We start from the raw sequence: 23,279 nt of genomic DNA on the forward strand, positions 1-23,279 counted from the left end.
GTCTGCACACGTACTCACTACTGGTGTCCCCCAGGGCTCGGTTCTAAGCCCTCTTCTCTCTATACACCAAGTCACACGGCTCCGTCATATCCTCACATCGTCTCTCCTATCATTGCTATGCGGATGACACTCAACTACCCCCCCCCCCCCCCCCCCCCCCTTCTGACACCCAGGTGTGGCGACAAGCATCTCTGCGTGCCTGGCATATATCTCAACTTGGATGTTGGCCCAACACCTGAAGCTCAACCTCGACAAGATGAAACTACTCTTCCTCCCTGGGAAGTCCTGCCCGCTCAAAGACCTCTCCATCACGGTTGACAACTCCAGTGTCACTGGAGAGAACCTTGGCGTGACCCTGGACAACACCCTGTCATTCTCTGCAAACATCAAGGCAGTGACCCGCTCCTGCAGGTTCATGCTCTACAACATCCGTAGAGTCCGACCCTACCTTACACAGGAAGTGGCGCAGGTCCTAATCCAGGCACTTGTCCTCTCCCGTCTGGACTACAGCAACACGCTGTTGGCTGGGCTCCCCACTTGTGCCATCGAACCCCTGCAACGAATGCAGCAGCCCACCTGGTTTTCAACCATGCCAATTTCTCTCATGTCACCCTGCTCATCCGCACACTCCACTGGCTTCCAGTTGAAGCTCGCATCCACTATAAGACCTTGGTGCTTAACTACGGAATAGCAACAAGAACTACCCCTCCCTACTTTCAGGCTGTGCTCAATCCCTACACTCCAACCTGAGCACTGTATTCTGCCACCTCAGGTCTCTTGGCCCTCCCACCCCTATGGAAGGGCAGGTCCCGCTCAGCCCAGTCCAAGCTCTTCTTTGTCCTGGCACCCCTATGGTGGAACCAGCTTCCCCCTGACGCTAGGATAACAGAGTCTCTGAAGAGTCATCTTCCGAAACATCTGAAACCCTACCTTTCAAACAGTATCTTTAAATAATCCTCCTCCCACCCCACCTTCTAGCTCTGACACTACTGACAGCTACATTATTGAGGTAAAATGTACTTTCTATGCCTGTGATAGCTACACATATCTTAAGATGAATGCACTTACTGTAAGTCACTCTGGATAAGAGCGTCTGCTAAATGACTCGAATGTAAATAAAAGGCCACTCTAAAATGTGCAGTTTTGTCACGCACAGATGTCTCAAGTTTTGAGGAAGCATGAGATTGGCATGCTGACTGCAAGAATGTCTGCCAGAGCTGTTGCCACAGAATTAAATGGTCATTTCTGTACCATAAGTCGTTTTAGAGAATTTGGCAATACAACAACCGGCCTCACAACCACAGACCACGTGTAACCATGCCAGCCCAGGACCTCCACATCCTGCTTCTTCACCTGCAGGATAAACTGAGACCAGCCTCCCAGACGGTTGATGAAACTGTGGGTTTGGACAGCTAGGGTTGTTAAGGTGAGCATATTACCGTCACAAGTCATGGCCACAGTCAAATTCCACCTGACCGTTTAGTCAGGGTAACTAGGATTCTCCAAATCTGCGCTCTGACGCCGCTGATGGTCATTAGTAGCCTACCAAACTTGCTAACGGCCAGTTGCTAATGGCCTCGTACTCGGCGCTCTATTGTCCCTCTAATCACTCTGATGTCAATGCAAATGCTATTGCAAATACAACACTTCATTAGAGTCCATGAGCTCATGTTGCGCAACATTTCTATAGACTATGCAATCGCGTGAGAAAACAGTTCTGATGGCCTCTTAAAAAGAGGATCCCATCAGCTTTCTATAGGCTAGACCTACTATATTTATTTATTTATTTTGTTTATTTGTCAACGTTCCTAATATTAAACGCATTGCTTTGCTTTACAACAGGAGTATAGCTTATCAGGCTGGCATAAAAATGTACTGTGGGAAAAGCTTCCTCCATTCGCTATTTAAGTGCATATGACACTTATTTTTTTCCCTGACCCTGTTCCGACAGGTGCATGATAATGTTACATTCTAAATTAAAACTAATTTCACACACATATTATTTAGTATATATAAAGACAAGATTCAATTGAAAATAGTCTGATGGGTGACAATATTATCACTTGTGAATTATGCCCAGCATGTGCAGTCTCAGGCAAGAAACAGTGGCAAATTTTTTTGTTGACTTTTTCAAATCATAGTGGCACACATGTAGCCTAGTCCATAGGCCTATATGTTTTGATAAGGTTTGTATTACAACTAAAATGGCCAAATGACTCCAAACGTCACCTATAGGCCAAGGACCCCTGCAACACGGTTGGAGTGGACATAGCCTAGTGAAACATCTGTTCTTATAAGCCTAGTCATTGCGCAATTGGGTGTGAAAAGAGTTTTGACTAGCCACTATTTAAAAGAAGATCCCAGCTTTCTCGTGCTTATATATTTATTGCAAAATTTGCGAAAGTAAGCACATTTAATCTGCTTTACAACATACAGTATGTGGTGTGTGTATTTCAAGTTTGGGGAAGCACATTTTCACCACAAAATTGAACCTCTATAATAAAACATTCCATTCATTATCACATTTGTAGACTAGCCTACTATTCGTAATGTGATGAGTAGATTGGATAGTCATAATGTAGGCTAATATAACTCGATCACTGTTCGCAAAAAAAGACAGTTCAATGCATGGCTGAGCGCGTATGTAGTAGGCTATAGGCTATTTCAGATGGCTTACATTTCTTCTTTCTCCCTGTTTTCTTCATACTGTAAAATAATATAAAATAACACCATGGAATTCAAAGCAAATCTTGCCTTCTAAATGAACTAGTGTAGCCCAAAGCCATATGGCAAAGCCAGGTGAGGGCTTAAAATAAGGAGAACTCAGAAATGCTATAAATAATTAATTTATTGTGATGGGTAGGCTATAGACTTTTTAAAATGTAGATGTTCCAAAGGTCCACATCAGTGGCTTGTAGGTTATGCGTGGAAGCCAGGAGATGCTAAAAGTGTTAGTTAATTAGCGTGAGACTAGCAGTTATTTGCTTGGCAATTACCGGCTGACAAAATTTCATGACCTCCACAGCACAACCAAAGAATTTCTGCACCAACTGTCAAGAGACTGTCTCGGGGAAGCTCTTCTGCGTGCTCGTCCTCCTCATCAGTGCCTTACCTGACTGCAGTTCGGCACTGTAACCGACTTCAGTTTGGAAATGCTCACCGTTGATGGCAACTGGCAAGCTGGAGAAGTGTGCTCTTCATGGATGAATCCCGTTTTCAACTGTGCCAGGCAGATGGCAAGCAGTGTGTATGGCGTCGTGTGGGCGTGCGGAACAGAGTTCCCCATGATGGACAGGCATAAGCTACGGACAACGAACACAGTTGCAATTTGAATGCACAGAGATACCGTGACGAGATCCTGAGGCCCATAGTCGTGCCATTCATCCGCTGCCATTACCTCATGTTTCAGCATAATGCAGAGCCCCATGTTGCAAGGATCTGTACACCTCCTGGAAGCTGAAAAATGGCCCAGTTCTTCCATGGCTTGCATACTCACCAGACATGTCACCCATTGTTTGGGATGCTCTGGATTGACATGTACGATAGCGTGTTCCAGTTCCCGCCAATATCCAGCAGCTTCGCACAGTCATTAAAGAGAAGTGGGACAACATTCCACAGGCCACAATCAACAGCCTGATTAACTCTATGCAAAGGAGATCTGTCGCGCTGCATGAGTCAAATAGTGGTCTCACCAGATACTGACTGGTTTTCTGATCCACACCCCTACATCAACAGATGCATATTTGTATTCCCAGTTATGTGAAATCCATAGATTAGGGACTAATGAATTTATTTCAATTGACTGATTTCCTAATGTACTGTAACTCAGTAAAATCTTTGAAATTGTTGTATGTTGCGTTTTTTATATTTCTGTTCTGTGTGTATCCTACTTTGACTAAAACAATGACTTATTGACTTGCATCGTTGTGCAAAATCATGGGTAAGCTCTTGTCTTTCAGCTCGAAAAAGTGGATTTCTGCTGGTGTGGGTGATGAAAACAGCAAAAATAATGTCCAAAACGTATAAAGAGCACAGTTTTATGTACATTTTCCAAAGTATACAACATGAATATGAAGCTAATGAACAGGGGCCCAGATGGCAAAAGAATTCCTCCCGCTGGCTATTTTCCGCTTACTATTTAGACCATAAATTCCTACCGCCAGCGGGCAAGTGTAGTTTGCCATTCAAGACGTGATTTACATCCCTGACTGATAGCCCCCACTCATAGGACTGCTATGTGCCCTAGGCAAGCCGTCTAGCCATGAGTTAATTTGAAAGACAATAGTTAGTCTGTTGCAAAATGTTTTGCGACAAACTGTTTACTCCAAACGGAAAACATTTAGCAATGGGGAAAAAAAGAGTTTCTTAATTAAACTGAAGTAAATGGAACGAAATAGGGAGGGACCTAACTAAAATTGCCCAATAGAAGCTCTCGTTTTGCTTCCGTTTGGTTCTTAATTGGTAAACGATTTCCGTAATGAATATACCCCCGGTAGGTCCCTCCCCGTTTTATTCCATTTGGTCCTTAAACGGTTTCTGGTGCAGGACTTAATGAATACACCCCAGTTCAATATTTATAATAAACTGTTGGGGTCTCAACTTACTGTTAAGAGTTAGAATAGTAAAATACACAATTTAGCATTTTTTTTCTTTCTTATTTGTCACTGAAAGTCACTCAATTAGAATGTAAACTAACAATTTTTAGATTGCTAAGTTAGCCAGCTATCTAAACTTGTAGTAATAATGGCCTAATACCGACTGGCACACTTACTTGTTTGTGTTAACACAGATGGCACAAAGCATATTTGCAGGCGGAGGAAGACTGTTTTAAATTTACATGATCTGCCGGGAACAAATTCTGCTGTATCATACTTTTTTTTTTTTTTTTCACTTAACGGTACAAATCTTAAACTTCCATTGTTTGTACATTTGAATGGGTTAGGAACACTATGGCGTTTAATACATATTTCATACTATAAATATTCAACCAAATATCTGTCCTGTCGGTTGAATGAGTTGACTACTAGTACAGTATAGGGCTATGTCTCCAATCAAGAAGACACCATTTCCTCTTAACTGGATTCTCTCAGTCTCTTTCTGCTATCTAAATGACTGAAGAATAATGCTTAATGAAGAAGGATCGGCTGAACTACTGCCACTCATACATACTCTTCATTGTGAAAATTATATTTATGATTATCTCAATGGATGCGTGTCTTGCAGGGAAGGTCAGGAAGCCATAACATGATAGTGACTGCATGGCCAAGGATGTGAGTTGGCATCTTGCTTGTCTCATGGCAGCAGACATTTCTGTTAGCACAGCTCTCCAACCCCAGTCTGACTCTCAGTAGTCCCAGCACTCTTCTTTCCTGGCTTGTAAATTAATTATAGGCTAAATCTCAACTGGAAATCATTCAACTTACTGTTAATGCACTAGTGCATCGTTGCTAATGGAAGATTTGTGTGAAAATAGTAGGTTAGGTTGTACACACCTCGAGTTAGGATTTGGCCCAGACTAAGATGACGTGCTCATTTAGCTGTCGTTTTGGTGAGTGTCCTCGCCAGATGACTCATGAAAAATGTGCTTATAGCATGAGCAAAACAATGAACTCAGGCTGGAACTTGATTTTGCCCTCCTCCCTTCTACTGTGTGCACATAACTGTATAATTAAATATCTTCCCTACCTCGCCAGGGAGGAGGGAAACACATCAAATTCCAGCCTGAGATTATTGTTCTGCTCATGCTTTAAGCACATTTTTCAGTGTGGCATCCAAGCTAGAGAGACATTGGACACCATCTGAATATTGTCCTGGCTGACAACACGGACGTGCGTTGTTATGACAATGATGTTGATCAGGAAAAAGTATGTGCTCTACTAGGAAAAACTTTGGAGTTCTTGGTCATTTCAAATGGTCAGGAAAAGCTCAGTGCCCAAACTATACTTTAATCGAAGTGTGTGTTTTCTCATTTGCAGTGAATCCCTGTTGCTATTACCCCTGTCAGAACTGGGCTGTGTGTGTCAGGTTTGGCACTGACCGCTATGAATGTGACTGCACTCGCACCGGCTTCTATGGACAGAATTGCACTATCCGTAAGTGAAATGTTTGGCTTATACATTCTTTTGATTATTATTCTTTTGATTAAGTTACATTTTCCATTTTCCTCCCTGGCTTATCAAAATATTGCTATCCTTTCCTGATGTGCAGAAGGACTTGTAACAAGTAAAATGGAAAGAGAAGATAAGCGCATTACATAACCAGGAAATAACATTCCTAGGCCATAAAAGTGAATGATTTGGTAGTGGGGTTCTGCACAGCTGGGGTATGGCTTTACAAAGCCAGGGAGACATTTTTGTGTCCAGTCTAACTAACACTGATAGTTTACTTGAAAAATGTCTACGCATTTTAAAGTTCCACTGGTCCCTCATCCATCTAGTAGCTTGTAAACACTTCATTTGTTTCATTCCCCCACTTCCATCCTAACGGGAACTGACATGGGTAATAGTTAATAGTGTTTCGAATTCAGTCATGTTTTGTGGCGTACCATTCACACTTGTAGGAAAGATTTCTGGGAATCATAGTGCATGATTTAATAATGAATAATACCAAAACGAAATGAAATTACTTTCAATGTTGTCTCTTAATACTGCCAGTTGTGAAATAAGGTAACAGATATACGGTCTAGGGTTAAAAATGAATGGCTTGTTCAAATAGGCAAACCAGTATAAAACCTTGCTTATCAAAAAATTGAACATTTACAGTGCCTTCAGAAAGTATTCATACCCCTTGACCACATTTTGTTGTGTTACAGCCTCAATTTAAAATTGATTAAATAGTTTTCTTCTTCTCCTGAAAACAACATGTTTTTAGACATATCTAATTCACATAAGTATTCACACCCGAGTCAATACATGTTAGACACCTTTGGCAGAGATTACAGCTGTGAGTCTCTCTGGGTAAGTCACTAAGAGCTTTGCACACCTAGATTGTACAATATTTACCCATTTTATTATTTTCAAAATTCTTCAAGCTCTGTCAAATTGGTTGTTGATCATTGCTCGACAAACATTTTCATGTCTTGCCATAGATTTTCAAGCAGATTTAAGTCAAAACTGTAACTCGGCCACCCAGAAACATTCACGGTCCTCTTGACAGGCAAATTCTTTTTAGGTTGTTGTCCTGCTGGAAGGTGAATTCATCTCCCAGTGTCTAGGATTTTGCCTGTGCTTAGCTCCATTCCATTTTTTTTGCTACTTAATTAATTAATTAATTTTTGTTTTAGATTCCGTCTCTCACAGTTGAAGTGTACCTATGATAAAAATTACAGACCTCTACATGCTTTGTAAGTAGGAAACACTGCCGATTTTTCAGGTTATCAAATACTTGTTCTACACACTGTATATGCATACCCATAACATAATGCAGCCACCACTCTGCTTGAAAATATGGAGAGTGGTACTCAGTAATATGTTTTGTGCAAATCCAATACAACACTTTATATTCACACAAAGTTCATTTTGTCACATTTGTTTGCCGTATTACTGTAGTGCCTTGTTGCAAACAGGATGCATGCTTTTTAATATTTGTATTCTCTACAGGCTTCCTTTTTACTCAATTAGGTTAGTATTGTGGAGTAACTACAATGTTATTGATACATCCTCAGCTTTCTCCTATCACTGCCATTAAACTCTAACTGTTTTAAAGTCACCATTCGGCCTCATAGTGAAATCGCTGTGCAGTTTCCTTCCTCTCCAGCAACTGAGTTAGGAAGGACGCCTGTATCTTTGTAGTGACTGGGTGTATTGATACATCATCCAAAGTGTAATTAATAACTTCACCATGCTCAAAGGGATATTCAATGTCTGCTTTTTTACCCATCTACCAATAGGTGCCCTTTGAGGCATTGAAAAACCTCCCTGGTCTTTTGAGGTTGAATCTGTGTTTAAAATTCACTGCTCGAGTGAGGGACCTTACAGATAATTGAATGTGTGGGGTACAAAGATAAGGTAGTCATTAAAAAATCATATTTAACACTATTATTGCACACAGAATGAGTCCATGCAACGTATTATGTGACTTGTTAAGAACATGTTTTACTCCTGAACTTATTTAGGCTTGTCATAATAATGGGGTTGAATATTATTGACTCGAGACGACATTTCAACTTTTCATTTAAATATTTCAACAAAAAAAACAGAATTCCACTTTGACATTATGGGTAGTTGTGTGTAGGTTAGTGACAAATCTCAATGTAATCTATTATAAATTCAGGCTGTAACGCAACAAAATGTGGAAAAAGTCAAGAGGTGTGAATACTTTCTGAAGGCATTGGAAATCCAGATATATGTAAATATTTTCATACCAGAGGAGCCAGGGATCAGTAGTGATTGATGCAGATGGCACTACATGGTTGCATTTCTCACCTCCTCTCTAACCTCCACTACTAGGACACTCTGTCCTGGGCTGGCCCAGCATATCTAACAGGCATGTTTGTTTTGGGCACTATACAACTCTACTTTCAGGACATTTAAGCTGTGGAAGTTTTTGCATAGTCCATCTATAGATACTCAATAAAGGATAGACTTTCAGTAACATGTCAACTGCATGTCTGTGGAGAGGGGACTTTCAAAATGAGGTGAAATGAACCAACATCCCCTTATCACAGCTCAAAGTCAAAAGAAACCGGCCAGGTTTCAGGTGAACACCAATATAAATTAGATTAAAAGGAAAGCAAGCCATTTCCAGTGTTCTCCTGCTTGGGGGTTGTCTTTATAATATAGCTTTTCAATGTCAAATACAGTAGACTTTAAATTGGATAAACTCAGTAGTGAGTCTCTTCTATCCCATCAACGGTCTGTATATACTCTTCCTTGTCATCATTCTGTCTCTGCTAAGTGTCTCCTTATGTGGAGTGCTCATCAGTAGTCTAGAATGCTACCATGGTTTATCGCCTCAATCCTGGCTATTATAGTTGGCAGCAGCAGTGTTTCCCTTACTATTATTCAGGCAGGGTGGGCCATCTGCCCTGCTCTGTTTCCCCTTTAGTTTGGCCTGAATTAGTCTCAATTGAAAATGTTGGCTTTGGAAACCCTGGATGATTATTTAGGGACCCTCTTCACTCTGCCTGTAAAGTAATCTGAGGGAAACATTGACTGGCTGTCTAGGTGGGCCCCAGAGTGATACTGTACTACAGGGATCATCAACTATTTATTTTTTTCTTAAGTAAATTACAAATAATTTGTAGACTGCAAATTGACCACAAGAAGCCCAAACACACATATTTGACTAAAACATAATTATTTCAAATCTTGCTTTCATTTGTATACAATCACGTGTCTCTGTCTTAAGAGTGGGAATACTTGGGAACATATTTCCAAAATTGAAGTCACTTGGAGCTGATTTCCTGTTTTTAGTCTTTTATGTCCCCTCATTTTTTTTACTGAAAACTTAGGGGGGACCAAATGAAGTGAGCAAACTGTGAGCCACCAGTTTGGGAACTCTGCTGTACTCTATGCAACGCCTGCTTTATCAAAGCTTTGTGCATTATCTTTTTTATCCTTCTGTGTGCCTTATCTCTGTGTGTAGCTGAGTTCTGGACAAGGGTCTACCTGAAGCTGAAGCCGAGCCCTGATGTGGTCCACTACATCCTTACACACTTCCACTGGCTGTGGAGCCTCATTAACAGGACCTTCCTACGGGACTGGCTCATGAGGGTAGTCCTCACAGGTGAGTCGCCTGGCATTCAATGCAGCCGTGGTGAGCATTCTGGTACAAAATGGTTAGTGTGTGGGTGCTGTGTATAAGGGGTGAAATGGCTAACTTAATGCCGTACTATGTACAGTGCTTTGTAACCAGGGGGAACAAGTTATGATGATGGAAATGCATGCATGGATTAATTATGTTGTTGAAAATGCTTTAACGCTCTCCAGAGCCATATATTCATATCTACTCTTATGTTACTGCACTAAGAGAAGAGTTGCTCTTCCCTACCAATGTACTCCGACTACGGCAGATTAATTGGACAGTTTGCTTACAACTTGTGTTCATTTGCCTCCTGGTTCCTTTTGTTATGTTCCCAGCATGTAAATATTTGGAAAACACGTATTGGCCCATGGTTTCATCACCACACTCTGAGCTCTCCCTTCTAACTCGCTACAGCTGCATACAGTTTTAGGTGTATTTACAAGGTTTAACATCTAAGAGAGGGGCATGGTGAGGTATTGTAAGTCATCTCAGAAGCCCGGGCTGTTGCCTTAAGGAAAGGGGTCACTGAGTTCACTACTCATCTGCAGATACACACTGCCTTAAAGTCGAAATAGCTGCAGCAGCTGTGATCATTATGTACTTTTTTATTTGAGTTGTCCAATATTTCTTTTTATGTATATTTGCATCCTACAACGCTTTCTACTAACCATACTGTCATTCATTTGTACAGCTAGGTTGTTTTTAAGCTGACATGGTCCAGTGTTTTTATGCTGGCCCACACTCTCTCAACCAATTTCCTCCTGTCTGTGTTTGTGTGCGTGCTAACTGGTAGTTGGGTGGAGCAGCGTACCCTGGCCTGACATCCTGACCTTATTTATTCAGTCTCTCTCCCAGGCCTGTGCTCCATGGTCCTCCAGCTGATTTACCACCTTGCTCTACACATCACTTCCTTCCATGGAGATTGGAATGGAGACTTCCTCACCTCTGTCTCCCCGCTTTCTAACCCCATGACTGGGAAGAGACACTAGTGTGCTACCAATCTCTGGTGTGTTAGGGTGGTAAGGTGAGAGAGGGTAGTGATTAGGCCCGGGACGATACCAGTTTCGCAATATATTTTCCATGCCAAAAATTAAAGCCTAAAGCAGACCAAAGTTTTTGGTCCTTTTAAAAAACAGCTATATGTCAAATATTGTGTTCTTTAGCTTGGGAAATAAATGTGACCCTGGATGACAACATGTTAGTTTCCAACATTAGGGCTGTTTTCCTAAAGAAGTTAAATCTGCTTTGTGTTTTGTTTCCTTGTTGCCATACTAACGAGTATTGCAATACTGGTGTCGTCTAGGTGTGATGTGGTTGTTTTACCTACTTTATTTTAAAGCATTGATTGATTGTAAGTCTCTGCATAAGAGTGTTTGCTAAATGACTGAAATGGAAGAGAATGGCGGGACGGAGCATGGGTCACTTCTACTTCCATTATACTAAAAGGCTACTGTGTTAAGCCTTAACAATAAAACCCATGGTGTTCATCTCATCAGTATGTACTGTATCAACCTTGTGCCTCCACTAAACCCCAACACATCTGTGTCAACCCTGTTAACAACCATGTCATGTTCGTCTGCCATAGCAAGCCCCATGTGTCTTAAGAATTCCTAAGGTCTAATCTTTCATGGCATGGCGTCTGAGCTAAGTGTGTTTGTCGACGTGAGCTTGTTTACTGAATGTCTTGGCTTCCTCTCACCCCCTCTCTCTGTCTGGCAGCTGCATTCCTCACAGGATTATATTCCCTCTCTGTCTGGCAGCTGGATTTCCTCACGTTTTTTCAGTTTTATTACAGGATCTGATCCGTGTATTTTTCCACAGCCATTGTTGTTTCAAGATGTATAGCTGATTGTCATGTGCTATAAACACAAGCAGAACCTGACTGACTTGTGTGTCTAAGAAATATTGGTTTATTTTGCTTTGCAGATGAACAGCAAAGTTTGTTTCTTGATATTATGTGCTATAATGATAATTGTTTTTAGTTGCATCATATTGATACTTTCTTCCCTCAAATGTTTGCTTGTGGCTTTGCAAAGTCAAGCAACACTTCTGATGAAGTAAATCATATTTTCTAGACTGTTTCTCAACTTTAACTTACTTTTATTTGGGATGAAATCCAAGGAGTGTTATAATGCAGGGCACTACACAACCAACAATGCCCCTTTTTGAAGGTGTTTTACGCTTGAGCCGACCTCCTCAGCATTTACCATGAGTGGAATCTCTGCCAATGGCCTTGGATTAGATTCCGGTTTTAAACTATAAAAGTTGAATGTTTCTCAACTTCAATTGGAAGTTTCTTCAATGTTGAGAATGTGTCTTGACTCAGCTGAAAGTTGAGAATGTGTCGTGACTCAGCTGAAAGTTGAGAATGTGTCGTGACTCAGCTGAAAGTTGAGAATGTGTCGTGACTCAGCTGAAAGTTGAGAATGTGTCGTGACTCAGCTGAATGTTGAGAATGTGTCGTGACTCAGCTGAAAGTTGAGAATGTGTCGTGACTCAGCTGAAAGTTGAGAATGTGTCGTGACTCAGCTGAAAGTTGCAGTTTTAAAAGATGATTATCATCAGGGTTGTTTGGAAGTCAGTTATTTTCTGACATTACATAATGTTTCCTGAAGTGACATCTCTTCATCTAAAATGTGTGATGTACGTACGTACGCATGCATTTCCATCCTATGGGTTGTATTTCCTCCAACCATTATTGCTTTTTCAGTGAAACTTCAGGCCTTTAATGATCAATATGTCAAACAATTCTGTGTTCTCCCTGCCAAAGTCAGAGCAAACCTTATTCCCAGTCCTCCTACCTTCAACTCAAAGTATGGATACCTCAGCTGGGAATCCTACTCCAATGTCTCCTATTACACCCGTATCCTACCCCCTGTGCCTGAAGGCTGCCCCACCCCTATGGGTGCCAAAGGTGAGATGGCATCCAAAGTTCCTATCAAAATAATGAGACTACTGAAGATTACTTACGAAAATAAATCTTCCCAACGGCAACATGCATAGCTAACATACATACTTTTCTCCAGGAAAGTCTGTCCTCCCAGACTCAAAGCTGGTTGTGGAGACGTTTCTGCTGAGGAGGAAGTTCAGGCCGGATCCACAGGGAACCAACCTGATGTTTGCTTTCTTCGCTCAGCACTTCACCCATCAGTTCTTCAAGACTCAAAACAGCATGGGCCTGGGCTTCACCAGGGCGCTGGGGCATGGGGTGAGAATGTTACTACCGCTACTGTATTTGTACTTCCTGTACTGTATATTATTCAATTATGATATAATTATTGCATTATATTCTATTATATTTAGGGGAGGTAATGTATTTAGGTGTTAGCGGGGGCAGACAATTCAAATCCTTGGCGCAAAACAAAAATCTATTCCAACTAGTGTTTGGCGACGTCAAACTTTTTGTCCTATCTTGATTATAAGTACCCATAAAACATTGTGATACAGTATATAAAAATATCCCCCAAAATTACATAAAAATATCCGCTAAAACGACAGTTGGGCTATAGCGCAAAATCAAATGCAACTGAATGAATCATGGCAAAAGATAATGTTGTTGAAATCCTGGCACTTTTCTTATATTTCTTTCTGGTGGAGGAGCAAAATAGGTTTGTCTGTGTCTGTCTGTTGCGAGCACATGATGGAGCAGCGACTGTCTGAGGAACGGACCGTCTTACCATAATGAGCTGGGTTATAAACCTACAGTACACCATGGGCTGGATAGAAGCAGTCTACCGTCTTCAGAACTGGATAATACTTGCTTTATTTGTCTCATAAAATAATAGAAAAATAAATATTGCTTGTCTCATAATGCTGTGATTTGAGAATGTCCAAGGGTAAGGCTTATAGACTTTCAATTTTAATTTTAATTTTTGAAACCTACAACAACTTTGACACCTTCGTAGGCTAGAATATTTGGGAATTAAGCTACTAATCATAACTTTAACTTGTCTTAAAGTTTTTATGATAGGCCTAGTAGGAGGATGGGTTATTGGCCATTTGGTTTTCAACCTCGCATGCAAGGATTTTCTCGGCCTTTATGGATAATTTCTTAAGTTTAATACATTTTAAGCTTATTATCCAATTTTTCTGTAGGCTATTGATATTGATTGTTCTCTCTCATTATTAGTCCTCTGGCTAACGTACTTTTTAGATGGATTGTTTGATTAGGAAGATAGTTGGGTAGTGTGTCACGATCGTCTTTCGGTGAAAGAGAGGAGGACCAAGGCGCAGCGTGATAACAGTACATCTTCTATTAAAGAAGAACACGAAAAGAACACTGACAAACTAAACAAAAAAACAACAAACGACCGTGAAGCTACAATACGAAAGTGCAGACACAAGCAACTAACGTCAAGACATAGACATTTACCCACAACCTACCTAATGCCTATGGCTGCCTAAATATGTCTCTCAGAGAACGATAGACAGCTGTCTCTGATTGAGAACCAATCCAGGCAACCATAGACTTACCTAAACACCTATACTGAACACAACCCCATGAACTCTACAAAACCCCCTAGACAATACAAACACCCTAGACAAAAACACACAAACATCCCCCATGTCACACCCTGACCTAACTAAAATAATAAAGAAAACAAATATAACTAAGGCCAGGGCGTGACATAGTGTCCGTTATAAAAATAAAGCTAACACTTGACACCCAGTGTCCTAACACTGTTATGTGTTAGGTAACACTGTTATGACCCATATTTACACATGTGACATACACTGCATTTGGCAAGTGTCTGGCAAGTGTCTTCACTGACCGAGTCTGTAATACCTACATGTTTCAAACAGACCACCATAGTCCCTGTGCCCAAGGAAGCGAAGGTAGCCTGCCTAAATGATTACCGCCCCGTAGCACTCACGTAGGTAGCCATGAAGTGCTTTGAAAGGCTGGTCATGGCTCACATCAACAGCATCCTCCCGGATACCCTAGACCCACTCCAATTTGATTACCGCCCCAACAGATCCACAGATAATGCAATCTCAATCGCACTCCACAATGCCCTTTCCCACCTGGACAAAAGGAACAACTATGTAAGAATGCTGTTCATTGACTACAGCTCAGCGTTCAACACCATAGTTCCCACGAAGCTCATCATTAAGCTAAGGACCCTGGGACTAAACACCTCCCTCGGCAACTGAATCCTGGACTTCTTGACGGGCCGCCCCCCTAGGTGGTAAGGGTAGGCAACAACACGTCTGCCACGCTGATCCTCAACACTGGGGCCTCTCAGGGGTGTGTACTTAGTCCCCTCCTGTACTCCCTGTTCACTCACGACTGTGTGGCCAAACACGACTCCAACACCAACACGACACAACAGTGGTAGGCCTGATCACCGACAGCGATGAGACAGGCTATGGGGAGGAGGTTAGAGAACTGGCAGTGTGGTGCCAGGACAACAACCTCTCATTCACTGTGAGCAAGACAAAGGAGCTGATCGTGGACTACAGGAAAAGGCGGGCCGAACAGGCCTCCATTAACATCGACAGGGCTGTAGTGGAGCGGGTCGAGAGCTTCAAGTTCCTTGGTGTCCACATCACCAACAAACTATTATGGTCCAAACACACCAAGACAGTCATGAAGAGGGCACGACAAAACCTTTTCCCCCTCAGGAGACTGAAAAGATTTTGCATGGGTTCCCAGATCCTCAAATGGTTCTACAGCTGCACCATTGAAAGCATCCTGACTGTTGCATCACCTCCTGGTACGGCAACTGCTCAGCATCTGACCGTATGGTGCTACAGAGGGTAGTGCATATGGCCCAGTACATCACTGGGACCAAGCTTCCTGCCATCCAGGACCTGTATAATAGACGGTGTCAGAGGAAAGCCCATAAAATTATCAGAGCCTACAGTCGCCCAAGTCATAGACTGTTTTCTCTGCTATCGCACGGCAAGCAGTACCGGAGCACCAAGTCTAAGACCAAAAGGCTCATTAGCAGCTTCCACTCCCAAACCATAAAACTGCTGAACAATTAATCAAATGGCCACCGGACTATTACATTGACCCCCCCCCCCCCCCCACCTACATGTAACAAATTACCTCAACTAACCTGTAACCCCGCACACTGTACCGGTACCCCCTGTATATAGCCTCGTTATGTTATTACTTTTATTATTTATTTTTTACTTTAGTTTGTTTGGTAAATATATTCTTAACTCTTCTTCCACTGCACTGTTGGTTAAGGGCTTGTAAGTAAGCATTTCACGGTAAGGTCTACACTTGCTGTATTCGGCGCATGTGACAAATAAAGTTTGATTTGAGTGTCGCTGCTCAGCTATTTTCAGGTCTTTCCAGAGATGTTCGATCGTGTTCAAGTATGGCCTCTGGCTGGGCCACTCAAGGACATTCAGTCTTGGCTGCGTGTTTAGGGTCGCTGTCCAGTTGGAAAGTGAATCTTCACCCCAGTCTGAGGTCCTGAGCGCTCTGGAGCAGGTTTTCATCAAGGTTCTCTCTGTACTTTGCTCCATCTTTCCCTCGATCCTGACTAGTCTCCCTGTCCCTGCTGCTTAAAAACATCCCCACAGCATGATGCTGCCACCACCATGCTTCACCGTAGGGATGGTGCCAGGTTTCCTCCAGATGTGACACGTGGCATTTAGGCCAAAGAGTTCAATCTTGGTTTCATCAGACCAGAGAATCTTGTTTCTCATGGTCTAAGAGACCTTTAGGTGCCTTTTGGCAAACTCCAAACGGGCTGCCATGTGCCTTTTACTGAGGAGTGGCTTCTGTCTGGCCACTCTACCATAAAGGCCTGATAGATGGAGTGCTGCAGATATGGTTGTCCTTCTGGAAGGTTCTCCCATCTCCACAGAGGAATTCTAAAGCACTGTCAGCTTGACCATTGAGTTCTTGGTCACCTCCCTGACCAAGGCCCTTCTCCCCCGATTGCTCAGTTTGGCAGGACAGCCAGCTCTAGGAAGAGTCTTAGTGTGTTCAAACTTCTTTTATTTAAGAATGATGGAGGCCACTGTGCTCTTGGGGACCTTCAATGCTGCAGACATATTTTGGTACCCTTCCCCACGTCTGTGCCTTGACACAATCCTGGCTCAGAGATCTAAGGACAATACCTTTGACTTCATGGCTTGGTTGTTGCTCTGACATGCACTGTCAACCGTGGGACCTTATATAGACAGGTGTGTGCCTTTCCAAATTCGGTAGGAAAAGGTGTAAATAAAATGAGGATGTATAACAAATTGATTTGATTCTTATTTACAATAAGTGACTCAAATGACTCTACGTAATTTACAATTCATTTATATTGGGCACAAAATAATCTGAAATGCAACCAAAACAAATAGCAAATGCATCCAACAAGTTTAGTGACAAGCTTGATGTAATCATTGTGTGCTAGGAATTTGGGACCAAATACTAAAAAGAGCCAAAACAACAAAAGATGTCACTTTTACTTTTGGAGCTCACTGTATTGATTGAAATATTCTATAGGAATACGCATGTTACTGAATGTCACTTGTGCGACATTCAGACTTTTAATCTCTGCACAGCGCCAGTCAAATTCAAATAAGCTAAACCATCATGTCTCATCATGATGTCATCACCATCAACAAAACAAACCCTGCACACTCTACGAGAGACAGACATGAGAACCATATTCATCTATCTCTTGCCATGCATCATGTCTCTCAAAATCTCTTTTTTAATCTCATATTTTATAATAATCTCTAACCAGGTGGATGCCGGCCATGTCTACGGCGATAGTCTGGTGCGTCAACTGAACCTCCGGCTTCTTAAAGACGGAAAGATGAAATACCAGGTATGTAGAATAATGCATAACTCCACTCCAGCTGTGCGAAAGCATGGACAAGTCTCCACTGGAATGTTACTGTAAACATGGTACCACTCTGTGGTAACTCTGAAGAACTTGTGCTTAAAGTAAATACTATTGGTTCCGAGCCCCATAAATGATCTTATCGCATCACTAGCATGAAAGAATAGACATATCTTTAAAGAGGGAATACATCTTGACTCATGTCGGGATAAAGAAGTACACCCATTGGCTTTATCTGTTGAAATGAACTTCTACAGAAAGTTGTTTTGGGATGGGTATCCGTTTTTGGCAAATGGGGGTTGGTTCAGAGTCCGGGAGAGCTGATGTTGTAACAACCCCATTGATCAATGTCTCTTTCAGCAGTGGCTTGTGTAAACTATAAATGACACCACGACTAGGTTCCAGTTTAACAATGCTTACTTTACCGTATTTCCACAGTACTTAGTTGCGATCACACTCAGGCCAGGTCCAACTGCAAGAGAGATTTCTGTGCAGGTGCATTAATAACAGAGTGATAGCACCGTAATAACAGAAGTATAGGGATACTTAAAAACATGACTCTAACAATCTCCCAGTTTTCTTTAAAGACAAATAGAACATCAACAAAATAATTAAATGTCCAAGTATTATTCAAGTCCCTCATTACAAATGGGTTGTCTGACAATTTGTTTGTTTTTATTAATCAAGCTGCTACTTTCCATTACTGAGTACCTTTAGGAACACAAAACATGATGCTTCCTTTTTAGTCAGACAGTCAAAAAGCTGTTAATTTATGGTCGACCACAGAATCCGCTGGATTCTCTGTGCTTGAATAAATTCCTTGATGCTGCTAATCTCAATATGAAGTATTTTCTCTGTGACAGACTTGGTTTATTTGACAGCATCAACTAGAAAGTAGTTGTCAGTGACACAAACTACAGGTACAATGTGTCGTTTTGACTCACCAGTGGTAAGCTCGGAGAACAAACTTGCCAGAAAGATGGCATTGTCAATTCCTTCCGCAAGAGCAAGGGTTTCTCCAGCAAGTGTTCTCCGGACAACCCTCCTTATCCTTTTTGATTGCCAACAGATAGATGAGAATCTTCCTTCCTCACCCATTAACACGATTATATGTCCACATTATGTGTAAGGTTTCCTAGGGAAGCATCACTGAAGACAACTGGTTTCTGAGAGTCATCTTTTCCAACATGCTGAAACTTTAGTCAATTGTTGTGATTTCAGTTTACAAACAACTTTGTTTGCCTCATGAACGGTTTGTACAGTGGCATGTTTTGTGTTGGATGCCAAGTTGCAGCCATCAAACGTTACATCAGCTCTACTGTCTAGCAACCTCAATCAGCTTCAATTCCACAGAGGGGAATTCCTTTGTAAGGCTCTTTTTAGAATCCATGTGGGTGGGTTAAAGATTGATATAGCTTTCTTGTTGCATCAGTATTGTTGCGTCAGCTGTAATAAATTCTATGCCAACATAACTAAAACTATCATGCTCCTCACGGCCGACATGGAAAACGGTTTTGAAGTGTGGAATCACAGTTGTAGCAAAGGTCTGTGAGCCACACTAGATGAAGTCATCAGCATGACAGGCAGGTACTCCAGTCACATTGCAGTCTTGATCAAGCCAATAGAAGACTGCAGGACCCACTTGTGACATTTTGCAATCTGTACTCAGCATTGTTGCCTTGACTTTTTGTAATTTTTTTTTTTTACCCATTGTTGCCTTGACTTAATAAAAAAAAAAAAAATCTCCCCAATTTTGTGGTGTCCAATTGGTAGTTACAGTCTTGTCTCATCGCTGCAACTCCCGTACGGACTCCGGAGAGGCGATGGTCGAGAGCCGTGCGCTCCCCCGAAACCCAACCAAGCCGCACTACTTCTTGATACAACGCCTATTTAACCCGGAAGCCAGCCGCACCAATGTGTCCGAGGAAACACCGTACACCTGGCAACCGTGTCCGCGTGCACTGCACCTGGTCCACCACTGGAGTCGCTGGTGCATGATGGGACAAGGACATCCCTGCCGGCCAAACCCTCCCCTAACCCGGACGACACTGGGCCAATTGTGCGCCACCCCATGGGTCTCCCGATCGCGGCCGGCTGTGAATCTCTAGTGGCACAGCTAGCACTGCGATGCAGTACCTTAGACCGCTGCGCCACTCGGGAGGCCTGTTGCCTTAACTTTGTTGTACCAGTAGAGCGACGCATATGCCAGGCCATACATACACTTTTTTAGTTTCCACAGTGTTCCATCGCCCTTAGCTTCAGGTCAGACGTGAATGTCCGTTGACAGCTCTGTTCCCTGTAGAAATGCAAGTTTGTGTAACGGTATTCCTCCTCTTCAACCGAAGAGGAGGAGTAGTGATTGAACCAAGGCGCAGCCGGTTGTGAATACATAATTTATTTAAAGAAAACACGAAAACACGAACTTCACTATAAACTAACAAAACAACAAACGGAGTAGACAGACCTGGACGACGAACTTACATTAAACACGAAGAACGCACGAACAGGGAAAAATGACTACACAAAATGACGATGTACAAAACAAACCGAACAGTCCCGTATGGTGCGACAAACACTGACACAGGAGACAACCACCCACAACGAACACTGTGAAACAACCTACCTAAATATGACTCTCAATTAGAGGAACGCCAAACACCTGCCTCTAATTAAGAGCCATACCAGGCAACCCTTAAACCAACATAGAAACAGAAAACATAGAATGCCCACCCAAACTCACGTCCTGACCAACTAACACATACAACAAACTAACAGAAATAGGTCAGGAACGTGACAGTTTGATTCACTCCAGAAGTCTCTCCATTGCTCTATGGACTGTATGCAGCAGTTGTCTACTTCCATGTTGGATTTCTCTTGTTTCATTGAATTCTCCTCCATTGTCATTGTACAATTTCTGGGGCGGGCCATGCACACTTATCCAGGAATGAATGGAGTGCTTGACGATTTCACTGTGTTTCTATGTATTCACAATGCTTCCAGCACTGAAGCGTGTGAAGTGGTCCATTTATGTGAAGGTACCACAGACTTGGCTCACAGGCTCATGTAGATCTACAGCCAGTGTTTAATTTTACTTGGAAGCCAGTGGCAAACCAAAGCTGGGGGGCCAGGACTGACTTTGGGGAAACCCTGCTCTATTGTCAGTGACATATTTCAAATGTCTTTTCCACAAAACCCCAAAGGGGACACTAATGTTCAGTTTTTTATCATCCAAAGAAATTAGTAAAGCATGCTCATTGAATCACTAAAGCTCAGTATTGTGCTATTGAGTCAGTAAAGCTCTTAAAGGGTCCGTAGTACTACTTTCCCTTTTTCACTGTCTATCTTCTCTTCCAGGTAATTAAAGGTGAGGTGTACCCTCCAACGGTAGCCGAGGCACCGGTGAATATGAGCTACCCTCGAGGGGTTCCCGAGGGGCAGCGCATGGCCATTGGGCAGGAGGTGTTTGGGCTGCTGCCAGGCCTCACCATGTACGCCACCCTGTGGCTGAGAGAACACAACCGCGTCTGTGACATCCTGAAGGCCGAGCACCCCACCTGGGGGGATGAGCAGCTCTTCCAGACCACCAGGCTCATCGTCATAGGTAAGTACACACTGGACTGAACAGATCTCACTCTAGTCTTTCATGTTGCCAGACACTGTCCGTTTTAGACACTGTGCTTTAGGCAGGAATATTAATATTAAGGAAACCTTTCCATGTTCTGGGTTGAGTGAATAGTTACAGGGAAAATAATCCACACACTGCTATAGTAGATTCATTTTTTGTTCATATTCCAGGTGAGACTATCCGGATAGTGATCGAGGACTACGTGCAGCACCTGAGCGGCTACCTGTTGGATCTGAAGTTCGATCCGGTTCTGCTCTTCAAGTCCACGTTCCAGTACAGGAACCGCATCGCTGTGGAGTTCAACCAGCTGTACCACTGGCACCCCCTGATGCCAGACAGCTTCCACATAGACGGAGACGTGGTGCCCTACTCCCAGTTCATCTTCAACACCTCCATCGTCACACACTACGGGGTGGAGAAACTGGTGGACGCTTTCTCACGCCAGTGTGCTGGACAGGTATGGGTTGTGTGGTGACTATGGGATGTCATATGCAGTGTTGTGTTGATGAACCCTAGTCTCAATATCATTGTCATGCCATAGGGGAGAGTGGGGTATATGTTATTCAGCATCACTAAGTCAAGGGAAATATAGCATTCTTTCTAACAGAGATATCTACATATATTTCAGGATGCTAGAATTCATGTAAACAACAGTTTGAGAAAATAGCATGTCCAAAAAAAGTGGTCTCTTGGCACAACTTACCCAGGGTATGGGTTACGTTGAGCATAGAGACAGGGTAAGTTGAACCGCCTTGGGGTAAGTGGGTGACGGTGCTGATAGGTCAAAGTTTAATTCATGGGATGAGGGTGTGGTATATTGTACATTGAGTGTACAAAACATTAGGAACTCTTTCCATGACATAGACTGACCAGGTGAATCCAGGTGAAAGCTATGATCCCTTATTGATGTCACTTGTTAAATCAACTTCAATCCATGAAGGGAAGGAAACAGGTTAAAGAACGATTTAATAAGCCTTGAGACATGGATGTCTTTGAACAGAGTATGGTAAATCATATCAAATTTTATTAGTCACATGTGCTGAATACAACAATACTTACAGTGAAATGCTTACTTACGAGCACTTAACCAACAATGCAGTTAAAAAAAATACGGATAAGAATAAGAAATAAAAGTAACAAGTAATTAAAGAGCAGCAGTAAAATAACAACAGCGAGACTATATACAGGGGGGTACCGGTTGGTTGAGGTAATATGTAGATAGAGTTATTAAAGTGACTATGCATAGATAATAAGAGAGTAGCAGCTGTGTAAAAGAGGAGGGGGGGCAATGCAAATAGTCTGGGTAGCCATTTGATTAGGTGTTCAGGAATCTTATGGCTTGGGGATAGAAGCTGTTTAGAAGCCTCTTGGACCTAGACTTAGCATTCTGGTACCGCTTGCCGTGTGGTAGCAGAGAGAGCAGTCTATGACTCGGGTGGCTGGAGTCTTTAATTTTTAGGGCCTTGCTCTGACACCGCCTGGTGTAGAGGTCCTGGATGGCAGGAAGCTTGGCCCCAGTGATGTACTGGGCCGTACGCACTACCTTCTGTAGTGCCTTGCATTCGGAGGCCGAGCAGTTGCCATACCAGGCAGTGATGCAACCAGTCAGGATGCTCTCGATGGTGCAGCTGTAGAACCTTTTGAGAATCTGAGGATCCATGTCAAATCTTTTCAGTCTCTTAAGGGGGAATAGGTTTTTATCATCCCTTGCTGCTGCTTGTACTTTTCCTTTCTCTCACTTCCTTGGCTGCTCTCTCAATAACCTTAAGGGGGGGCTTGTTGCATGATATCTGCTCTGTAACAAAAATGCATTCATATGCATGACACAATGCAAAAATACTATTCGTATTATGCATCAAACTGACAAAAATTGAATCATAATTTGTATGGGGTATGTTGGCCATTGGCTCAACTTACCCCTAGGCAAACATTTTGACTATATTAGCCCATACAGCTACAAGGATGCACTTTCATGCTATGTTTAGGACCTCATCTTGTAGCTTATAGAGATCCCAACTGATTTACCTAACTTGCTAACCACTTTTTCCATGTGGGATTTTCCTTTACAGATTCCATGAAATGATGACCTCTTCCTAAATATTTGGTCA

The 23,279-nt window shown here is 42.5% G+C and overlaps 1 protein-coding gene across 2 annotated transcripts in view; it reads left to right on the plus strand.

Moving 5' to 3' along the window:
• Positions 1-23,279, plus strand: part of ptgs1 (prostaglandin-endoperoxide synthase 1) — a 47,055-nt gene that overhangs the window by 7,901 nt on the left and 15,875 nt on the right. The window contains exons 1-8 of one of the 2 annotated variants that reach the window (XM_055919193.1): positions 5,788-5,864; positions 5,976-6,092; positions 9,586-9,726; positions 12,515-12,658; positions 12,771-12,952; positions 17,448-17,531; positions 20,901-21,147; positions 21,342-21,628. In XM_055919193.1, coding sequence (XP_055775168.1) covers position 5,864; positions 5,976-6,092; positions 9,586-9,726; positions 12,515-12,658; positions 12,771-12,952; positions 17,448-17,531; positions 20,901-21,147; positions 21,342-21,628 — 1,203 coding nt within the window. In that variant the 5' untranslated portion in view covers positions 5,788-5,863. Of the gene's footprint in view, positions 1-5,787; positions 5,865-5,975; positions 6,093-9,585; positions 9,727-12,514; positions 12,659-12,770; positions 12,953-17,447; positions 17,532-20,900; positions 21,148-21,341; positions 21,629-23,279 lie in introns of those variants that run through there. The other variant, XM_055919192.1, reaches the window with a different exon arrangement.

The sequence above is a fragment of the Salvelinus fontinalis genome, chromosome 4 (genome assembly GCF_029448725.1).
Source record: "Salvelinus fontinalis isolate EN_2023a chromosome 4, ASM2944872v1, whole genome shotgun sequence".
NCBI lineage: Eukaryota > Metazoa > Chordata > Actinopteri > Salmoniformes > Salmonidae > Salvelinus > Salvelinus fontinalis.